Source organism: Pagrus major, chromosome 6, assembly GCF_040436345.1.
Source record: "Pagrus major chromosome 6, Pma_NU_1.0".
NCBI classification, from domain to species: domain Eukaryota; kingdom Metazoa; phylum Chordata; class Actinopteri; order Spariformes; family Sparidae; genus Pagrus; species Pagrus major.
The window spans coordinates 32,466,815-32,490,914 of record NC_133220.1 but is presented as its reverse complement, the minus strand read 5'-3'; the positions used below and the strand labels follow the sequence as shown (position 1 = coordinate 32,490,914).

At 40.6% G+C, this 24,100-nt stretch overlaps 1 protein-coding gene across 1 annotated transcript; it reads left to right on the top strand.

Annotated features, from left to right (window-relative positions):
* Positions 1-1,774: 1,774 nt before the first annotated feature.
* Positions 1,775-21,333, top strand: klhdc8a (kelch domain containing 8A). Its single transcript, XM_073468718.1, has 7 exons — positions 1,775-1,939; positions 3,080-3,290; positions 5,493-5,657; positions 7,564-7,782; positions 16,379-16,480; positions 16,663-16,811; positions 21,280-21,333. Exons 1-7 carry the CDS (start codon positions 1,775-1,777, stop codon positions 21,331-21,333), a joined length of 1,065 nt encoding a protein of 354 aa, XP_073324819.1.
* The last annotated feature ends 2,767 nt before the right edge of the window (positions 21,334-24,100 follow it).

The following is a 24,100-nucleotide window of genomic DNA, read 5'->3' as shown; positions in this document are numbered from 1 at the left end:
AGTTTTGATTATAACCATCCTCCTGTGGTGCTCAGTGACATTGTGATACCTTTTGTAGTGTTTCGGTCATTTCTGGCGCCCTTTTGTAAATTTTCATTTGGACAGCAACAATTTCTGTTTGAGGGATCAATTTGTGCAACTCCTCAAAACTCAAAAAGGATTATTTTAAGCTTAAGTTGAAACAGTTTATAAAGAGGGAACAATCATGCATTTATGAATGATGCAGTGGTTGTTATTGAGGTTTTTGGTCATTTCTTTTTGTCATTGCTTGGGTTTTGTGCTGTTTTGTATATATTTTCTTGTTGAATTGTATGTATATCATCTATTGATGGGCATTTTCAAACTAGCTTACAGGCCGTGAGCAGCACGGGTGCATGGTAGAACATTTTGCTCTTCATTTTGGCATCCATGTTAACGGGTTAGAGCAGCCACACTGCCGGCGTGAGTCGTGCTTCTCATGTGCGTGCCAAGCGAGGCTGCAACGGTGCATCATCTAGAGGTTCGGAGTCTCGCCTATTTTTACCGCGACACACGCATGGTTCTCGGCAAAAATAGACCTGTGGACAGTCATCTCGACATCATACAGGTGCAGTCTTTTTCCTGTGCACTCTCTTTTTTCTTTCTCTCTCTCTCTCCCACTCTTTCCCCCTTTCCCCTTTTTTCCGCTTATTCACCGGGGTTAAAGGAAAATCACGTCATCTTATTTATTGATAATTATCAAAGGCAAACTCCATGTGAAAAGATAAGGCAGACGGGAGCAGCGCTGCCTATGTGAACACACACGCGCGAGTGAGCTACAGCAGCTCAGCAATGCAGCCGTCACACACTACACAAATAGCCAGTGTGGACAGAGCGTTAGGCTGTGGTATGTGGCATTGATCCATGCCATATACCCGCAATCTATAGAAATAAACATTTTAGCCATAATGTTATATACTCATCATGTTTTATTTATATGGCAATTATCTACCAAATATTTTCTCGATGTATTGATTAATTATTTAGTCTATTAACTGTAAGAGAATGCAGATCATATTTTCTGCAGAGTCTAAGGTGTTGTTTTCAAATTTCTTGTTTTATCCAGTACATTTTCAAAAACCCAGAAAAAATCAATTAACTGCAGGGAGGGGATTGACTTTTTGGTTAATCAAGTAATGATTGCAGCATCATTCTCAGAACTATTTTCCTGTGAAATGTAGTTAAGCAGAAGTCTAAAGTAGCATTAAACAGAAATACTCAAGTACCCTTACCTCAGACCTGTTCTTAAGTACTTGAGAAATTGTTCTTTGTTACTTTGTACAAAGTACTGCTGGTATTGGTGTTTCCTCTGACTAATGTACTCTAAAGCATCCTAATCTTTGCTTTACTGTGTAAACATCTTGTAGGCTACTGTAAAAGTCCACTCTTGTAACTCAAGCAGATAATTGCCACACTGCTCTTCGATGAAGAATGTATTGATGCTGCTCTGCTGTATGTTGCGCTGCTCAACCCATTTTCATTTCATATCTTCTGTAGGCCCTGCGTGAGGCGGCAGAGCATCCCCAGGAAAGGAGAGTTCAGCCTGGCCTTTAACTAATCCAACACTCCCACCGCTCAACTCTGCTTCACCTCACCAATAACGGACCTCCCACTCACCCCGGGGCCTTAACTCCAGTCTCCCGCTCCCCTACACCTCCATCTTCAGCTCATCTCAGCTCCTCCTGATCAATCCTCCATAAAATCTTCCTTGACTCTGGTCCTCATCCTGCCTCATCTCTCTCTCTCTCTGTGAGACATGGCGGTACCTTCAGCCCACGAATTTCACTGGCAGAGCCTAGCACGACTGCCCAGCGGACGCGTCTACCACACTCTGTCTGAGGTGGGGGGGCAGATGTACATGCTAGGGGGATGTGACGCCGCAGGGAGGCCCTGCCCGACCGTGGAACTCTACTCCCCCGAGGTACAAAACTATCTGATGTTTCATTTTTTTTTTCCCCGGTAAAGAACAGCAGTACATGACAGTACATGTAAAACCACAAAAAAAAGATTAAGCAACAATTTCTATTTTTTCATAGTGATACACACAATCACACATATGCTCAAATGTGTACGTGTGAAATGTTACATCTCCCACGTGCACTGAATAAACTGAGGAGGGAGATAAAGCTGACATATTAAGCTCATAATTTCTTGGCAAATCAACAGCTAAGTACTATCTGCACAGAAGCTGCCGTTCCCACAGTGTAAATGTATCATGATTTATTTAAATCCCCCTGAAGATATTGTCACAAATCAGTTGATTTAAATTTTGAAATAAACTGACTGTATATGAGAAATGAATCCCTGCACTGAGGAGGTGAACCAAATATGAAAAGTAAAAGTGAAACCCAAGAAAAGTTTGTCCAAAACACAGAGAACTTTGGTGGCTGCAACAGAAGCTGAAATGTTCCCTGACATATTGATCTTTGAAAAGTTATGATCTGTCCTGTGCGCCACCGATTTATTGAAGTTTGTCACATATGAGATAGAGATGTCCCGTACTTGGTAATATAACTGTAACACATTGTTTGTACAGTGATAGTTTGGGTCTTTTGATGTGGGGTTGTATGAGGTACTTGAGGTACGGCAGGCACAGCTGCGCTTGTGCGTAGGAATACGGAAGCTGTACGGTTGAGGGAATGTAGTGCCAAAGGAAAGGGCTGTCTGATGGCAACGTAAAGCAACCAAAATGTTCAAGATATAGCGTACACTTAACGTACCAGATGTATATTTTTTAGGTGTGCCTTCTTTTAGGTGGCTAAAATATGTCTTGCATTGGTAGCGTTTAGCAGTACAATGCTCTGCTTCCCCGTCGGTGCTACGTGCTGCTTCTCCACACAAAGTGAGAGCTGATGGTCATCTACTGCAGGTAATACACTGACTAAGGATAAGTACCTCATACAACCCAGCATGAAAAGACTGGAACTATCCCTTTAACAAAGACTTACTTATTTGAAACATGAAACATCAGCAGATATTTGGACAGCTGAGCTGTTCTGCATCATTCGTGCATTGTCTGCAACTGCTTTGCCTGAATGTAGCGGCTTGTCCCTGTTCGCAGGGAGACCGCTGGATAAGCTTGGCCCCCATGCCCACCCCTCGCGCTGGTGCAGCTGTGGCAGTGCTGGGAAAGCAAATCCTGGTAGTGGGAGGAGTGGGGGAGGACCAGAGCCCCCTGAAGGTGGTGGAGATGTACAACACAGAGGAAGGGAGGTGGAGAAAGAGGAGCACTCTGCGGGAGGCCTTGATGGGTGTCTCCATCACTGTGAAAGGTACAGACTATACATATAACAAGTACACATCATTTCCAAAATCACATAATCTGGTGATGCTGTGCTTCAAAATATCATCAAAGGACAGGACAAACACATAAGAAGTAAAAGGTAAAGAACAAAGGAAACCACCAACAATAATAATAATAATAATGATAATAATAATGATATTATGATGAAATGCTGTCTTCATTCAAACATATATTTAGATATCAAATATACTTTCATCAATCAGTATCTGTGTGTAAAGTGTAGCTAAGGTGATTGGTGTAACAGCACTCTGCAGGGAAGTTCAGATTACTTTGAACACACTGTATGAACAACACCTCAAATAGCAGTTCAACACACACAATTCATTTTAACCATCAAATCTAAGGTACGTTTTTCCTTTTGATGTCAGTGGAGCAATTTTGGGGTTCTGGCACTCAGATCTATCCACACACTTTTGGGGGAGTTCAGCAGTAGACATGAATACACAGCCTTTTTAGAGAGCGTCTCTTCAGCCTTGGATGAACGAGTTTGTGTTCAGTCCAGCAGTGCATCCGTCAGTGTCTGCTGGAACATAGATAGATGCAGTATGCACACAGACTTATTGGCTACGTGTAGGCTTCATGGTGCTGCCCTCTCCATCTCTCTGACCAATCTTCAATCCTGCTGTTTCATCCTCAAACTCATCCCATGCAGCAGAACAAAAGACAAATAGTCTGGCAAAATGATCGATAGGGCCAATCAAAACAAATATGCTATTATAAATGGACAGTCCATCACAGAATTGACTAAATGATGCCATTTCTATTGACATTTGCAGAATCATTATTTTCCAGATATTAGATAATGAGCCTCAGGTAATGAGCTTTTCTATTCCCTGAAATGAATATAAAGTGTTTGTGAAACTTACACCTTTTGTTATTTATGAGGTTAGAATTGGAAGTAAATGGCTTTATATACAAAAACTTGAGAAATGAATTAAAGAAAACACAATAAAAGCAGCTCTCTTTCTCTTACAGCTAAGGCTGTATTTTTTTCCTTGTGTCAACAGTAACACTCTCACCCACTTCCATTCTTATGCTGGAGGTGTCATGCCAAAGTGCCAGACGTGGACTCTCTTTTTATTCAGCTGCTGTACTCCCTGTCCTCCCCATGTCTGTCACAGTCTCCTGCCTCATCACAAACTTCTCATCCAACTCTCTGGCTTTGCAGATTTTTAGCACTTCATAAAATGAAGTGCCAATGAGGTGTTTCTGTCGGCTGGGATCAGTCCTTCAAAAGCTGATTATTATTGAGCATGTTGTTCATGATTCACAAATTCACAAATGTTTTGGGAAGGTTGTGATGTACAGATATTCATGCATTTGATGAAAATTGAAGTATCACACCATTACAGCAGGATCCAAAGTCTGAGACGGCATAGAAAATCTCTTATATTGTCATGTAAACCTGGAAAAAATCAGAAAGTTTAAGGATTCGGAAAGTAAGTGATTATTGTTGGTCTTTTGTTGTTATTCTAAGCAAAGAGGGACTTTCTTAGCATCAAATCATGGCTAGACTCAAGGTTTCTAAGGGGGCAGTGAGCGGGACTCTAAAACACCTTACAGATCAGTTGTGTCCAAAGCACAATCAGGCAGACCCAGAGTGAACACACCATCAGAAAATCAATACATCAACCTTAGTTCCCCTAGAGATAGAAAAGCAACTTCCTCACAGATAGAAAATTTACTAAATAAAGGACTCTTATCAACAAAAGTCCTGTCAACAGAAGGCTGTCATGTGATGGTCTCATAGGATGAGTAGCAGTTTCTAAACCCCTTCTCACGAGGTGGAACAAGTCCAAACTCTTGATGTGGGCTAAGAAACACCAGAATTTCACAATAGATGACTGGAACAAAGTCCTGTTTTAGAGAGATTTATGGCAGCAACAGAGGGGTGTATGCAAGGAGACGAAAAAGCTGTCATTTAAGCAAAGGTGGACAAGATTAAACTTCCCATTCAAACTGCTGATATTATCATTCGCAATGAAAATAATAGTATTACATTCAAAACAGATGCAAAACAGAAGTATCTTGACAAGTGGTCTCAGACTTTGGACCTACTGTACATACCGTACATTATAAATACATGAAAGCTATGGCTTTGTGTGTGTGTGTGTGTGTGTGTGTGTGTGTGTGTGTGTGTGTGTGTGTGTGTGTGTGTGTGCGTCTGCAGATGGCCGGGCTCTGGCTGTGGGGGGAATGGGTGCTGACCTGCTCCCTCGTAACATCCTTCAGCAGTATGACCTTCGAAAGGACGTGTGGGCGCTACTTCCTCCCATGCCGACCCCTCGCTACGATGCCAACACACATCTGCTTGCCAACAAACTCTATGTTGCAGGTACAAACAGACAGTGTGGGTGTTTTTAGACTTCAGCACTTTCACCTTTTGTGTTAAGCAACACACATTTTTTCTCACAATTTCATATACATATATATATATAGTGTAATAATAACTCTAATATATACATACATATATACATATATATACAGTGAGGAAAATAAGTATTTGAACACCCTGCTATTTTGCTATTTCTCCCACTTAGAAATCATGGAGGGGTCTGAAATTTTCATCGTAGGTGCATGTCCACTGTGAGAGAGATAAACTAAAAAGAAAAATCCAGAAATCACAATGCATGATTTTTTAACAATTTATTTGTGAGATATAGCTGCAAATAAGTATTTGAACACCTGTGTATCATCTAGAATTCTGACCCTGAAAGACCTGTTAGTCCGCCCATTAGAAGTCCACCTGCACTCCATGTATCATCCTGAATCAGATGCACCTGTTTGAGGTCATTAGCTGCATAAAGACACCTGTCCACCCCATACAATCAGTAAGACTTTAACTTGTAACATGGCGAAGACCAAAGAGCTGTCCAAAGACACCAGAGACAAAATTGTACACCTCCACAAGGCTGGAAAGGGCTACGGAGCAATTGCCAAGCAGCTTGGTGAAAAAAGGTCCACTGTTGGAGCAATCATTAGAAAATGGAAGAAGCTAAACATGACGGTCAATCTCAATCGGAGTGGAGCCCCATGCAAGATATCACCTCGTGGGGTCTCAATGATTCTAAGAAAGGTGAGGAATCAGCCCGGAACTACACGACAGGCGTTGGTCAATGACCTGAAAAGAGCTGGGACCACCGTTTCCAAGGTTACTGTAGGTAATACACTAAGACGTCATGATTTGAAATCATGCATGGCACGAAAGGTTCCCCTGCTTAAACCAGCACATGTCAAGGCCCGTCTTAAGTTTGCATATGACCATTTGGATGATACAGAGGAGTCATGGGAGAAAGTTTTGTGGTCAGATGAGACCAAAATAGAACTTTTTGGTCATAATTCCACTAAGCGTGTTTGGAGGAAGAAGAATGAAGAGTACAATCCGAAGAACACCATCCCTACTGTGAAGCATGGGGGTGGTAGCATCATGCTTTGGGGGTGTTTTTCTGCACATGGGACAGGACGAGTGCACTGCATTAAAGAGAGGATGACTGGGGCCGTGTATTGTGAGATTTTGGGGAACAACCTCCTTCCCTCAGTCAGAGCATTGAAGATGGGTCGTGGCTGGGTCTTCCAACACGACAACGACCCGAAGCACACAGCCAGGAAAACCAAGGAGTGGCTCCGTAAGAAGCATATCAAGGTTCTAGCATGGCCCAGCCAGTCTCCAGACCTGAACCCAATCGAAAATCTTTGGAGGGAGCTCAAACTCCGTGTTTCTCAGCGACAGCCCAGAAACCTGACTGATCTAGAGAAGATCTGTGTGGAGGAGTGGGCCAAGATCCCTCCTGCAGTGTGTGCAAACCTGGTGAAAAACTACAGGAAACGTTTGACCTCTGTAATAGCAAACAAAGGCTACTGTACCAAATATTAACATTCATTTTCTCAGGTGTTCAAATACTTATTTGCAGCTATATCTCACAAATAAATTGTTAAAAAATCATGCATTGTGATTTCTGGATTTTTCTTTTTAGTTTATCTCTCTCACAGTGGACATGCACCTACGATGAAAATTTCAGACCCCTCCATGATTTCTAAGTGGGAGAAACAGCAAAATAGCAGGGTGTTCAAATACTTATTTTCCTCACTGTATATATATATATATATATATATATATATATATATATATATATATATATATATATATATATATATATATATATATAGATATATATATAGATATATATACACACACACACACGCAATTAGAGTTATTATTACTCTTTTGTGCATCCTTTTAGGCGGTCGTCAGTGTAAGCGACCAGTGAAGGCATTTGAGGTGTATGACACAGAGACACGTACTTGGACTACTCTACCCATGATGCCGTGTAAACGTTCGTATGGGGGCGTGATATGGGATCCAACTGGGAGGTTGTGTCTACTTGGAGGGCTGCGGCAGGGAGGAGGACACCAGAGCTCCAAATTCACCAAGAATGTCAACATTTTTGACTCCAACCAAGGTATCAAATCACATTAATTTTTTGGGGGGGTAATTTATCAGTAGTTCCTTTTTGTATTATAAACTTAAAGGTTTTAAATGGAGTTACGACACAGACAGAAGTTTAAACCCTGCCACTCCTTTTAGAACACATGCACACGCACCACATGCTATGAGTTAAAGGGTTATTCAAACCCTCTGAACTTCATTTTGAATTCTAAGTTTCCAAATATGTCAGAAATAATTGCACAGAAATGTGTATAAAAGAATCCAGTTAAAACTGCAGATGCACAGAATGCCATCTTGACTTTGAATAATTCACTTATTTTAGGAAAAGATGTAGCTTCAGTGAAAAGTTAGAAAGAGGAGTATACGTAATACGGCTTTATATGCAGCTCAGTATCCAAAACTATAAACAATCAGTTTTGTTGCCTTGTTGGGAAGGTGAAGTCTGTATTGTATATCGGATTTTAAAGGAATAGTTCCACATTTTAACATAATTCTAATCATATTCAGTAGGAAAATATTAGCACCTAATAACCTTGTAAACACTCCATATAAAATATATGATGAGGTGACGTTGCTTCCAGGAGGGACAGAAAAATGACGGTAGCAAAACCTTAAAAATGATTTAAGGTTTGTTGGACACCTTGATGATCGAAAGGCATGAAACAGTTTTTAAGTGTTTGAAAAGATGAACAAAGCCAGAATCTACCTTAAACCAGAAATATTGGATCCATCTTATTTTGTATTAACAGGTAGAGTGGACGACTAAATAAATGAGTTAAATTTTCTCAATAAAGTTGGAAAAAAATCTTCCTCTTCCTCTTTTGTTATATTCAGGTGGAACCACTGTAAGCATGTCAAAAAAAGTTATATTCTGATTAAACGCTTCTGGCCATGTAACAGCAGATCTTAATCGAATCACTTTATTCAGCATCCATATAAACAGTTCAGTTGGAATCTCTAATAGGAAGGATTTCAATAGGACTGAATTAATATTGTCTGTGTAACTGCAGCTAATGTTACAGAGCTGAGTGCAATGCTGAAATGGTGGAGTAGCAGTAAGAGCAAGGCAAGATGTTTCTCTCTGCTTGTAGTCTCCATGCTAAGCTAGGCTAAATACCTCCTGACTTCAGCTCCATATTTAATGCACAGACATAAGATATATATCTATTTTCTCATCTCACTATCATAAATAACAATTCATTCACAATTCAATAATGTTCATAACAACATCCATATCAAATTTTGACTTAAATGTCATTCAAAGCATCCATTATCATCAACCTCACCATGAGGAGAAACAGTTTTCCTTTCAAACAGGCTCATTCCTCTCTTCATTCTGTGCACACTCTGTATCCCTTAACACAATGAAATGACTTATCCTTCTATCCAGCAAGGACACCCCAGAGTAACAGGTGAACAAATTGAGGAGGGACCGGAAGGAGAAATGGGAGAGCAAAAATCGATAAGTCATTTTAGACAGCTGGATATACGGTCACACATCGGGATTGGTCGAATGAAAGCCAAGTAAAGCAGAACATGGGAGTGATAATGTTCATGTATGATAATGGAGAGAAAGTTTACCTTGTGTGTGAGAGATAGGGAAAGAAAGAAGGAAAGAAAACGCCTTCACACAAAAACACAAGTGTTCATGTGCATGTGCTGATGGCTATCCACGTGCTCATGCACACACATACTGGAGAGGCAGCCGTACCCCGTTTCTCCAATCTAATTTTGGTGGAGATGAGATGGGAGATGAGCTGTGGGGGGAGGGCTGGGGGTGAGGAGCGCTTTAAATTACAAGATTCAGAAACAGATTGCTTTATTATCCATCTGCAGCAATATCTCTGCACACACACACGCTCATGCAATCTGCTGTCACACAGTGATATTCTATTACTGTTCCATTCCATATCGCCAGTATTAAGACACATGCCTGTTAGGTGATGTTTCGCCATTGTAGGCAAGCTGCAACAAGTACGATGCAAAACACAAAGAGTGAAGTTGTGAAAGAAAATTTACACAGAGAATGAAAAAACCAAGGGGGGTCAGTTCACCCAGATTCCGAAAAATATATTTCCTCAGTTGCCTCTTTTGGTGTCCAGCCATGCAGATACTTTTAGGATGACAGTCCCTGAAATTTCTGCCTCCAACACAATACGATGCAGGTTTCAATGCTGTGAGCACCACAAGCAAAATTCCATTTACCACCATTATACTGTGGTGAAGTCTTAGCGATGGATACCTGTGAACCAGGACATAAAGCAGGGTTTGCAGCGCTGGGTGCCACTACTACCAATATTAGGAGGACATTTCTTGGAATGCTTGATGGAACTGAAAACATATAGTTTTACTTTCTGACAGGTCTAAAAGCAGGTTAACCAGAGAAAGCGTCTGTGACAGGGCTTGAGATTGATGGCTTCCTGTCATCCTGGGGACGATAGAAAATATGTTTGGGAAGAATAGAGTTGGGCCTGGCTGGGTTTGGACAAAGAATTTGAAATAATGTCTGTGTTGGGTCAAATTCGCTCACATCAAAAATATAAATTATATGTATGAATATATGTATATTTTTTTTCATTTTGTATCTATGTGCCTAGAACAGTGCATTTTCACTGTAATCTACACCGTACATTAGGGTAAACAGGGAGGCAGTAACCATTGTTACTATGTGACTTGTGAAATTTGAATGTACTGCTAAACGGGTGAATTCACTGTTTTTCCTCTGCTTTGCTCATATAACTCTTCACTCTCTGCCACTCACTCTCTCTCACTCACTCAACCACACACTCACTACAGCGCACACCTTTATTTTACCTGTTTCATCAACACTAGAGATGCAACTGTAATAAGTAATCACTATGCTCATTCATACTTTTACAAAGCTACAAATAACATTCAGCTATCAAAAAGCTGGACAAGTCAGCAACAAAGCAAATTGAGTCATTACAGTTGAGATAATTCATCATCTCGTCTAGTCTCATTGGTGTAAACTGGTAGGTTTTTAAAACAGTTAATTGAGATAAACCTACAGAAGAACCGAGACTTTCTGTTCAGAGGAATATTACATCAGGAGAAAGCATGAGCGAGAGACAAATATCACCGTCTGGATCAAGAAAACAAGAGTTTAAAAAAATATAAAAAAATAAAGATTAATTAGCTTTTTGATTCAGTTTGACCACGTATTAACTTATTACTGACTGGTGTGTTTCCTAAGAATTATGAGGAAAATTCATAATAATGGTAATATAATAATAATTAGAAATGTTCTGTAAATTGCAGCATTATTAATGTGCTAACTTTATATTCTCTTTTAACTCTCTGATGAAGATCTGATACAATATGATAAATAATGTTATATTTCCATCTTTACTGCATGGGGCCCTGTGCATTACTGCCTTATCCTTGATTGATAATCATTCTAGCGTCTTTTTAGGAGAATATGTATTGTAAATAAAATCATGGATGATATTATTTTTATTTTGACTGAAAAATATGCCCTCTACTAATACCTGCATCCTTCCTCACAGGCTGTATAGAGCCTCAACAGCCTCTAACAATAAGACAGGGCACACTCTATGTTGCCTGAGAGGCAAAATCTGGGGCAAAAATAAAACAAATCACTCCCTGCTGCTCATAAATGTTCATTGCTGACTGTATGCTAATAACTGAAGGCAACTCAGATGTGTTTGTATGTTTATCAACTTCTGTATTCTCTCATCTGGAACGTAGGAATTATCCCCCTGCCCACTAAGGCAGAAATAGTATCCATGTGTGAAAATTGCATCTCACTGCATTTGATTTTTCATCTGTTGTTGGAATAATTTGCCTCATATTCATGGTTTTTCAGATGCTGTGAAAACTGGAATTCACAAAGAGCACCTCTAGCTCCTCACTTAGTTCCTGACTTTATATCCTGTGGCTCCTTAGTATCTGGAACTATTTGAAAAAGCCTTAAAAAAAAAAGAAAAATCTTTTGTGAATTGGGTGAACTGAACCTTTAAAGTTTCTATTTAATTTGTTTTAATGTTAAAGATGCTCAACTTAAACTATGAATTCTACTTCTTGTACTTTATCAAACAAAGAAATGCTTTGATCATAAGCGTCTGTGACGCATGTAGCACTTAAGCTACAGTAACAAAAAACATACATGATGCAGACCTCCGAAGGGCCAACTACTGACAAATGTATTCCATGTTGTCTATATTCGATTTATGTCCTGCTTGAGATGGCAAAACTACCAAAAAGACTACAAAGCAGTTAGAGTGAAGCAGAAATGACAGTAAAGCCATGACTCTGGGTCGAGATGTAATTACCGTATTAAAACAGCCACAACATAATGGAGAGATTCTGTCCCAAAGGTCAGCCGCATCTGAGATTTCACACGTGACAGACAGAAGGAATCCATCAAAGGCCGAGAACCAATCAACATCCTTTTCTAGTTTTAATCACGACGGACAATTACAGAGGAGAGCTGTGGACGAAATTACTCCCACACAGACTACAAAGCCCAGTCTTCAGAGAATCGCCTCATCTCCCCTCATTCTATTGTCACTCTCTCTCTCTCTCTCTCTCTGTCTGTATCCTTCCTCTCTGTATTTTCTCTGTCTCTCCATCTTTTTATTCTCCTCTGCCGTCTCCCTCCAGAGCAGAATAATGCATGCTGGTGTTTTCCCTGCATCCTACAAAGGAAATCTTGGCACGAAGGCTTGTGTAATCCCTCCAAAGCAACTAAGAATAAGGTCTGCAGTTGAAAGTCTCAGAGGATTGGATCGTAAGTCTGTAGTGTGATGTGTTGACACAACTGTAATTTAAAGAGGAAAATCCAGCCTGTAACACTTTAAGCACTGTTTAAAAAAGAATTACAAGTGTTGTAGCAGGCATTCTGCATCGACTTTGTGATGGATGTTGTATCTTATATTCCATTAGTTCATAAATGGAAAAACTAGATGATATCACAGTATATTTCCCGTGTCCAGTACAGTCAAATATCAGAAAGAATAAAATAGTGGTTTCAAAATTAAAGTGCAAGATTTCTTGTAAATCCACCATTTTGCATTAACATCTAACAAACATTAACAGACAAATCCATTAATGTAAAGGAAGTTATTCTAATGTCTCAATCAGTAGTACCCTCAAATTACCAGAATGCAAGTATTTGGTCATAAACAAAAGTATGAATCAAATTTAAATCCTGACCTGATGATGGCGCTAGATAAAAATACTAGGGATCACCAAAGCTGGTATAATTCAGCCTGAAGGGAACATGAATCTGTGCACCAAATTTCATGGCAATCCATCCAGTTACTAGTTTTAGACAGGCAGTTGGATTTGCAGGATCACATAACCATGTGATTATGGGGCTCCGCTAGTGGTAGCGTTCTCCCAACTGTAACCTGTAACCTGTGATATATGGTGATAGACAGATGGTTCATCCAATTAAATGGCAAGTTAATTTTTGAAAGTAAATGCCCTTTCCCAAACAGTTTCTAGCAAGTCCTTTCCAGATGGTTAGTGTAACAAACCATCTGACACATGAGATTACCTGCATACATGAATGGCATAAAATGATTTAATGCTACAGTTATTCGAAACATTCAACATTTTATTGGACCCAATGGATGAAATAATGATAATGCAAAAAGGTCATGTCAGTTAAAGAGAGGATCGGGGGAAAGAAGAAAGATAACTGGAGTCTCTGGTGAGTGCTGAGTGAAGTGAGAGGATGACCTGAATTCAAACGCTCATTGCCTGCTGTCACTCACTACTTTATGACTAAGGTACAGTAATTTGGCTGCTTGGGGATATTAAACGCTTGCGTCATTAACGTGAATAATACAAAGGATCCTGCAGTCAAACTCATCCGAGTAATGTCTCGCACTGATCTCAGCACTCACCAGACACTCTTCTTATCCCTGTCCTCTCTTTAATGTTAGATTCATGAAGCCAAAAAACATTTTCCCTCCAGTTACAGTTGGCAGCCATCACTGCAGTACCTAAACACCTAACAGTGGAGGTCACCTCTAGAGATTGCTGCTGTAGTCAGGTTGATAAACGGGTGGAAAGATAAATCCATTTTTGATCCCAAAAGTTTAAAGTAATCTCTGAACTGTCCTCCCCTGGTGGTCAACACACCATCAAACAACCACCACTGATGACGTATATCGATCTGATGTGACTCAGACACAAATGTTCGTGGACGAAGTAATGTTTTAAAGTTTTATTAACGTTACATTAGCCTCATTCGCCAACTTCCTCTCTCACTCTGTACCTGAAGTTATTGCTTCAGTAAACAGACTGTTACCTTGGGTAATTTGTGGATTTCTGTGGGTTTGAACATTTACAATTTTAGTACACAATTTAACAAGATATATAACAAAGATCTAATGGTTTTTAGACATATAACTGATGACTTCTTACATATTCAATTTTTAACAAAAAAGCAAACATTCAATGTCAACTTTTGGTACATTATAGTTTTCGATACAGACACAGATTAGCCTTATGCCTGACCACAACATAAATGCTGGAATCTATTCAACATCTCAGGTTTGTATTACACTCTAGTGTGAAATATCTGTCAGGAGGATTTTCCTCTGAGAGAACAGAGTGGACAGCCAGCTGTGATCTCTATTCTGTTCTCTTCTGTAATTTAGCCAGGCTGGAAAGGAAAACACAGCTCTTCATTACACACTGCTGCAACATGCAGGAAGCCTCACCATCTGGCTACTTATCTCCCTTTCATTCTCTCTGCCTCTATTTGTTTCTCTCCACCTTGTTGTTCCTGCCTCTTGTTTAAGCAAAAGATTGATGATAAATAAAAACGAGAGGGAGAAATAGCAAGGCAAAAGAAAAGGGAGGAAGAGAATGAAAAGAGAATAGGAAGACACAGAGAGAGAGAATGAGGAAGAGGAAGATAAGGAAGATAGAAGGAAGATAATGGAAAAATAAGTATGAGAGAAGATAAGAGAAAGAGAAATCCAGAAAAAGAAATAGCAGAGACACAAAGATAAAGAGCACGGCATTTGTTGTTTCTTTTTCCCTTGTTCTGTTGCTATCTTTCTTTATACCTCTCTATCCTCACCCTCCCTCACTCCCTAATGAAGTTATCTTTCTTCCTCTGTCACGATTCTCTCCAGTCTGGGTTTCCTTCAGATAAACAAGTCTTGGCAGCAACAAAACCTAAAAGTAAAAAAAGAAAACTTCTGCAGACTCTGCTGGGGAAAGGAGAAAGATTATTTTGATGGCTATGTTTTCATTTCCTCCCCTCTCAAGTTCACTTTTTATCATCTGGAGTGCTTCAGCTTTGAGTGTGGAGGAAATGTCACCTCTTCTCAGTCCACATAAGGGTTGTAGAAAAACTGTCTTCATTGTCAGTTGTAAGTGTTGGATAGATTAAATTCAAGTTTTAATGACTTCCACACTTGTGAATTGACTTTTTGACTTCTTTATTGTCCTTTCAAATATTTTGGTATTAACGGTCCCAATAAATGTCTCAGTGGTGGATTAAAAGAAGCACTTGCTCACAGATGCACCTGCATGCGCCAGGGTTCAATTCCCTGCAACGGGGCTTCCATTTTGGCAGTAGCTGTGTTATGGGTGCAACCATCCTTATGTACTGAATCTGCGTTGTCGTATAGCGAGCAAGGACCACACTTCCCTGGTCTCTTACTACCTAATTGCAAGACACCAGATATTGCCACAGACTACTCTTCTAATTAACAGCATAATGAAAATGAAAATGAATAACACAAAGTAAAAATATCCATACATTCACGTTATCCTCTATTGAAGTAATTTAGTGTCACATATATGGCAAAAACATCCAAAAGCAAAAGTGAGAAAATGAAATGTATACTTTCCCAGGTAAAGTCCAGAAGGAAAAGAGGAAGTAAAGCTAGCAGAAGCTCTGAACTTCCTGTATAATGCATAACACCTTTTGATCGGACATTGTATAAATTCTAAATTACAACCTTTTACTCTTATGGAAATACATCCAAATCCCACACAGGATTTGCAACAATGCCATGTTCTTCATGTAGTGCAGTATCACACTCACAGTTTGACTATAACCTGGTGTCCCTGAAGGTTTTCAGATTAACTGTAGCTTGCAGGTGGCTAGCTGACTTTGTTGGGGGACTTTGTCAAACTTCAGAGGTCAGAATAACCATGTTGGACCCAGAGCCCACTCCTTACCCCTTTGCTTTCCTACATAGAAAGCAATCCCAGCAAACGATTCAAAGCTTTCATGAAAAGAATCTGCCCAGAGGCTAACAACAGTATCCTCAATTTCTCTCCCTAGTAGCAGTCTGACCCTAACTGCAACACTCCTGTCCCATCTCTGTCTCTGTTTGTAGTCTGTGTTTATTATAACCTTTCAGTGTCCTTGCCAGGTGTATGTGTGTGTATGTGCTGTACATGTCCTGGCCACAGCTGGTTTGTGTGTGACCTGTTTGTGCGGGTCACAGTCTGAAAACAAGCTCAGCAGCATCCTGTCCAGCCAAAGGGTGACTACAGTGCCTCTGACTTCACCTTCAGCTCGTTCATAAGCTTGTGCACACACAAGCACACACATCTCCTCACTTCAGCTGGCGTTTCCTTGTCTTCTTTAGGAGTCTGGCTGAAGTCGGAGGAGACAGTGGCGATGAAAACAAAGAGAGCTGACTTTGCTGCTGCTTTCCTGCGTGGCCGGATGGTGGTAGCTGGAGGACTTGGTGAGAGGGATACATTACTTTGGCTGCAATGTCAATTCAAACCTGATGCATTCATGTTGTTAGATTTCCTGTAAAATATGAGAAATACCCTGTTTGCCAATCAGTATACAGAAGTAAAACATGAGGGAATATTCACAGCCTTTGATATGTCTGATATCTTTGGGTGTGTGTTTGTTCTCCAGGTCATGAGCCCTCGGCCCTGGACACAGTGGAGGCTTTTCATCCTCAGAGAAAGAAGTGGGAGAGGTTGGCTCCCATGACCTTCCCCCGATGCTCCACCTCTTCCATCATCATCAGAGATCGCCTCCTGGTGGTGGGAGGAGTCAACCAGGTACACTTGTGCTACATGTTGTACATTTACATATATGTAAACAAGTGTGTCCAGCAGTTTACTTGATTATTTATACCTTCGCCTCAATGTGGAGTGCACCGCTTCACAGCTGTGAGTGTGATTTTACTCTGCAGTGAAGAACTGGTAAATAGGATCGCATTTGGAAAAAAGGTCTTTATCTGTCGTGACTACCTGCTCATCAGGACTATGCCGAAGCAGATCCGTCCCTACCTTACTCACAGCACATGACACTGTTGGACAGTTGAATAGCAGACATGTGTAGCACACTTTCCCAGTAATGAACATCCTACAGACAGTCACACTCTCAGATCAGATTCCTCCTCCTCCGAGAATAATTATCTTATCATTGTGGAGGGGTTCGTGTGTCCCTGTGACCCTGTGTTACTGGGGCTCCTGGTAGGGTGACCTAAGCCAACTTTGGCTCAAGGTAGGTGTCAGACTATGTGTAATTCACAGTGAGTAATATGTCCAGAAGGAGCTGCAGCAACTCACCCAGAAGACTGACACAGGGGCTCCTTCCTGGTTCCAGACTTGGCAGGGGAGTTTTCTGGCCAGTGTCTGGTGGCCAGGACTTGACCCATGATCCTGGGTGGGGCCAGCCCAAAAGAACCCTTCATGGGCCTACCACTCGTAGTGCATTGTCAGGTGAGAAGCAGGCAATTGATTAGGAACAATGGTCTACCTGATCTGAACCTGAATGGTGCTTTGTTATTGGACCTCTTTGCTAGTCAGGGTTTGGCCAGAACAAACACCATATTCAAGCATACGGTGATTCATAAGTACACTTCGTACCAGAACACCTTTGATCAATGGTTGACTTTGTGGTTGTATCATCAGATCCACAGCCGTGTATCTTGGACAATGTTAATCACTACCTGGTAAGGAGGTGGATCAGTGGTGGGGGACACTACTGAGCATAACTGGTAAACACAAACCTGTTGTGAAATGGGTGAACTGGGAATGTCTGGTGGAGGCCCCTGTCCACTCCCACCTCAAGAAGAATTTCTAATGCATCCCAGAGGAGGCTGATCACACAGAATCCAAGTTGGTCGTCTTCAAAGCCACCATTGTGGAGTGGCTGGTCCAGTTGTGGTAAGAAGGTTTTCTATGCTTTTCATGGCGAAAACCTGAGGTCCCACCAGTGGACACCAATGTGAGGGAGGCCATCAAGCAGTAGAAGGGCAGCTTGGTTGTTACAAGGGTCTCCTGAAGCCGCAGACAGGTACCAGGAGGCCAGACGGGTTGCAGCTTCAGCGGTCGCATATACCTGTGTTTGGGATATGAGAGGTTAGGTTTCGGTTGGCCTACAGCAAGTTCTGTTGGCAACAGTTGGTTGACCCAGGAAGGGAAAGCAGGGCTTGGCTCAGGCAGGCAGGCAGTGTTCAGCAGGGGAGGGGAACTACTGACCCTGACTGGGGATATTGTTGAGCAATAGAAAAAGTACTTTGTGGAACTCCTGAAAGCCACCACATCCTCTGTGGCAGACGCAGAGTTTGAAGACTCGGGGGAATCCTCACCCATATCCCTGGCAGAGGCCTTTTGAGCACCAGGTATGGACTAGATTCACCCTCAGATGCTGAAGCCTCGGGATATTGCTGGGCTGTCTTGGCTGACACACCTCTTAAATTTCACGCAGAGGTCAATGAAAATGCCTGTGGAATTGCAGACCGTGGTGATGGTTCCCATTTCTACACAGGAGGACCGGAGGGTGTGCTCCAATTATCGTGATATCACACTGTTCAGCCTCCCTGGAAGAGCTTATCATAGGGTGCTGGAAAATGTTGCAGGGGAGAAGGATGTCTGGACCACTTTGCTTAGGCTGCTGCCACGGAGGCCCATGATAAGCAGCAGGACATGGATGGATCGGTGGAGCTATCTCCTCCACTAAACATAAAAGCAAGACACAGCTTTCATTATCATAACTATTAAATATGATTCAACATGAATTATCTCAAGGCTTCACCCACCTCCACAATTGGTTGTCATCATAATTAGCCCTGATATTTTACAGGACAAGGATTCAGAATACCAGCATTTTACACATACTGTAATTATTTATGATAATAAGTGAAATATAAATTTGGGTTCAGTTTTAGTTTAGTTTTAAAATGTAATATCATATCCTTCTCCAGCTGTAACTGTATTAATTTAAGGTAAAGAAGTATTTTTTTATTTCTAATCTTAAAGTCTCTCTGAGAGATGTCGATATCAGTCGAGTATCAGCTGTCATATACTGCCTGATATGTAGAGCTTGGTATCAGAAAATTCTTGCTGGAATCGTACCAGTTTTAGATCTGTATATCAGTGTGATTGTAAGGAATCGATCAGAATTGGAAAATTTCCCTTTGAAATCAATTTCTATGTTGTTTCAACCAATTTATTTCCATGTTGTATGAGAGAAAAAGTATTTGGACATTCGTGCACTGAAAGCTGAGAGCGACTGATAGAAATAAAGTTGCCTAATGTGTACATTAAGCAAGTGGTACTGTTGGACGCTGTGTCTCAAGAGAAGAAAACAAGGACACACTGTCATTAATGCAAAGCAGCTGAAACCAGGCCCAAACAACATCATCCAGTGACAGAGCCACAGTGTCAGCAGTTTCAGACCTGCAGTTCTGGACCTAATGTTTCAGTCCAACCTGCACCACCTGTGGGCAACAAAGGCAACAGCAGCAGAAGTGCAGAAGTAGGAGATCGGATTTGTGCCATGAAAAGGAAAAATTTAAAGAAAATCTGTGTCTGTTTCAATGTTTCTGTTTTGAACATTTGAGCCATAAATTGGCTGTTGCTGAGATCAATCACATATCATTTGAAGCTCATCAGGAAATTGAGTTGGCTCAGTTGCCAAGAAACTGCAGATGTTCAAACTTCCTAAGTCAATCAAGAACAAGTGTTTTTAAAGAGACATTAAAGGTTTTTTTTTTACTTTACACGCTCAAACAAAATTCTACTCACATGTGACTATTTAAAGCCCCTGAAAACTTGATTTTGAATGTTAATTATTTCTCTTTAATGAGACTGGCAACACCACATAACTGTCATCACATTTTGATTCTGTTTATGCAATATTGCCAAATCCTGTTTGGGGTACATAAGTATGTGATATCAGCTTTTTCTAACCGAGCCCCACCCACTTCAAACCAGTGAAATAATCAATATTAATCCAACTTTAGCATTAAACTGTTTGTTTTACAGCACCCCATGGCCTTTAATATTTATTGAAGCTCAGTGTAACACAACAATGTTAAACCCTGAAACATACACACAAAGAAAACAACAGCCAGAACAAATAAAAATGATCCTGCAGTGTTGAACATTTCTCACCTGGTGGCAACAAAATTAATAAAACTGATCAGAGAATGAATGAATAGCAAACACACTATACACTTGTGGGATGATCTGTGTGGAGGGTTTCTCTGTCTGTATGTCTGTGTGTGTGTCTGCTCATCTCAGGAATAAATATGTAAAAACACAATCACAAATAGCAGTGATACTGTTTCTAATAGCTCATCAGTGTTTTCAGGGTAAATAGAACAGATGCTGAAACTATTGCTGCAGATTGTGAGCCAGAGATAGAGCACTGCGTTGGGTTACAGCGTGCTCTGTCTGAACGGGCCAGTTGATTTACACGGGCGCCAAAAGGAAGCATTAGGTGTGCTTCGTGGCGTTTCTGCCTCGTGTGTCTGCCTGCCGTGATATAGACAGGGCGGAAAAGAATTACTTGCAGCTTGTGAGAAGTGCTGAGAAGTGCCGGTACGCAAGAAGAAGTCACAATAAGTGTAAGAGTAAAATGTAAAAGCGTCGGTACTGCGTGCCGGTCAGTACCAGCATAACGTGTGCATGCTTAAGCACTGGGTTCTATGGTCAACAGTTTAAAATTGAATACCTGACACACTGATTTGAAACAGTAGTATTTAATACAGTAGTAGACAGTATGAGATATGATGTGTCCTGAAATGTAGTTTTAATAAACACCTCCCAGCCAATTAGACACAAGAATTTTCATTTACTTACAGAGATGATATGGAAGATTTCTGCATCAAATATCTAAAACCAACTAGACCTTAGTTATATATTTAGTTGTGTACTTGCGTTATCCCAAATGTTTCCCACAATGTTCAAACTCAGAGAAATCCACAAGCTAACTCAAGGTCACAGTGAGTTTCACTTTAACTTCCAGGAGAGAGTCAGAGAGCGAGGAAGGAAACATAATGTGATCAATTTTAATACATTACCTCACCTGTGAACATTTCTGCCAGTCACGTAGCAACTCCCATGATCCCATGCCACTTATGTCTTCTGTTTTGTATTGACAGAGAGACCCCTAGCAGCATGAATCCAGTATTGTGTGTCTAAGGTATCAGTATAGAATTAAAGTCGGGAAATACTACCAACTTTTGACCAACAGTCTTTTCTTTATTTCTCCCTGTCTGTCTCTGTGTCTCAGGTTCCCAGCTCTGCCCATGAGATCCTGTATGTAAAAGAAGAAGAGTATCTGTAGCCTGTAGTAACTGACACCAGGTGAATGCAGCACATCAGTGATTCCACTTCCTCTTCTCTGTACAACCCTCCTGAATCTGACTGCGGTGCAATATGTAGAAACACCAGAGAAATGGAGTCAGAGTGAAAGGGCCTGTTTTTGTGATGTAATGTTACAGATAACAGTGCCCCCTGCTGGGCTTTACTGACACTGAGACCCACATGTAAGCACACACATGCACAATGGAGGAGCTGGCTCTTTCTTTCTTTCTACCGAGTTCTGTTTCTTGATACTTTTAGTATGTGACACTTCTGCGTTGTATGTTGTCGTGCATACATGGAGAAGAACTTTTGTAGCTTCTATGTCTAGTAATGTAGACAGAAAATATATTGATGACCTATTTTATGGCATATATGCATTTCATGTTTGGTTTTATGTCTTTGTGCATATGTTTATTTGTGTGCAGCTTGCTAACAAGTGAGCATTTGTAGGTAGTGGGATTTTAATTTAACGACATGAGTGCAATAATTGTATATTATTTAATATCATTTAGCAAAAATATACAAAAACCCACTCGGAGGTGTGTAATATTTAACCCACTTGCCAGAGTAAATGACAATGACAATGTATGTTTCTGCAAAACACAGATATGTTGAAACATTTCTTTAGGTTCCATTTTCATTTTCTTGTTGGGACACCGCTGTGCTTGTGCTCTGGTTAGGTTTAGCCACAAAAACCACTTGGTAAGGTTAGGAAAAGATCATGGTTTAGACACCACAAACATGTTTGGAGACGTCACAGAGTGTTGTTAAACACACCCGGTTTTGTCGCCGCAGACATGGCTGGAAATTCTCCTGAGGTCTACTTAAAAATACCCGGTGGTTTCACACTGACAAATGTTGAAACAGTCTCAAACTGTGGTCACTGGCTTCACAGCCCTCTCGCCTGTAACTCCATCACCAGCCCCTCCACCTGCTGATATGACAGTCAGATCATAAACATCTTCTGAACATGATATTACACATTTTGTGGAAATGTCAGTATGCTACGAGCCTGTGACACATACAAATATGAACGCATCAGTGGTTTGCAGAAAGGTTTGCTGCCAACATTTTATTTTGGCGACTGGGCTGTAATGTATGTTAAACTGTACTGTAACAAGATTTGCACTAAAGCAATTAACACTGAGTGGGAGTTGACTTAAACATCAATAATTTCTAGTGTATTGTATTGCAGTAATTACACTGAGAATGCTGTACTATCACTCATCTGTGCTGTTACAGTGCATATTTGTGGGTATGATCATACATATTATTTAATACATTGCATATATGAAAAGAAACTGTTAAATGACGATATGGTGTTTGTTGAAGTAATTAGCAGACTTCTGTTGAAGACAAAGAAGTGGATCCAGATTGACTTTAAGCGACTACACTTTATTCCTGCAGCAATACAACCTCTTTATGTGAGTGTTTCATTTGTGCAACATGTGTAGTGCTGTAGTAATCATCAGTTAATGACACCGCACTCAGGTTGTGATGGTACTTGACTTGTTGTTGTGACTTCAGAGATGCTGACTGACCATTATGTTTGCTTTCATTATAGTCAAGGCAATCTCTTGTCTGCTGTTGTTCAACAGGCACCAAGCTGTGAAATATTTCATTGTATGAAATTTCTCCTCTAAAGATTTTATTTCATGCTGCAACATGATCAATATCTGAGCTGCCCTACAGTCAATCATGTCATGTGATGCTGAGGATATGCGTAGTCATATTCAGTGGAATAAATTGGATTTGTGGTTTGTATTGCACTTCTTGTCCACTAGATGGCAGTGATTGCACATATGAATCCAAACAAGAGCCTGTCATACCTTCACTGACTCATCACACGGTATTGTGAGATTCTCTAGAGTGAAACAGTATAAAGTGAGGAGATGACACTTTCTCAAGTTAAATCTAAGTATTCATAAACTTGAATAGGGCTTGATAATTAATGCAGCGATAAGGGAGACAGAATAATTATATTGTTGTACTTTTGTTCATGCATGCAGCTGTTATGATGATTGCTGACAGTGGTCATCATTGGTTAGGTTACTGTCCTTACTTTACTATCACATACCATAGATAAGTGTGTTTTCTTTTCTTTTCATTAGATTGATTTCTGTGGTTATCAACTAAACAAGCTGTTTCTGTGCCATAAAGTGCACAAACCGCAAAAGTAATGCATGGAAATATTCAGTATCACAAGCCAAATGTGCAGTCTGTTCGGCTATTTTAGACTGCATAAGTAGCACACGTTAATCTGGTCACAGCCGTGGATTAGGTTGTAGTTTTGCACACTAACGTCAGTAAAGAAATAAAATGCCTGTTATATGTTTAAACAGCTCACACTGTGTGTTTGTGGCTTTTAAATTACAAACATCCAGCTTTCTGATTAATGCTTTTGTGTTTAGAATTTATTGTGGGACTTGGTGACAGAGGTGCAGACTGATGGCATCGCTTTTATTCATTATTTTTAAAAGATCATAGTCTCCTTTTATAAGCCCTGCAACTGTTAACCATACATTTTAAACTCAATACCATCTTGAGATGGGATGACACCAGCCACATGCCCTCATCACGTTCACATTCACATTCAACTACACACCTGAAAAGTTTCCTGGCTGTATTTCGCACAGGTGTGATGCTACCCCACTGACAGAATCTGTCCACAAACAGACAAGCTGACAACATACCAGCTGCACTAGAAAGGACAGGAATGATTGGAGCTGTGATACAGTGATCGGCAA

Bases quoted from the DNA above. Each gene is read 5' to 3' on its own strand.
- klhdc8a (XM_073468718.1), top strand. From the start codon at position 1,775: ATGGCGGTACCTTCAGCCCACGAATTTCACTGGCAGAGCCTAGCACGA. The intron at 5,658-7,563 runs GTACAAACAGAC...GCATCCTTTTAG, and splicing joins CAACAAACTCTATGTTGCAG to GCGGTCGTCAGTGTAAGCGA. The intron at 16,812-21,279 runs GTACACTTGTGC...TCTGTGTCTCAG, and splicing joins TGGTGGGAGGAGTCAACCAG to GTTCCCAGCTCTGCCCATGA.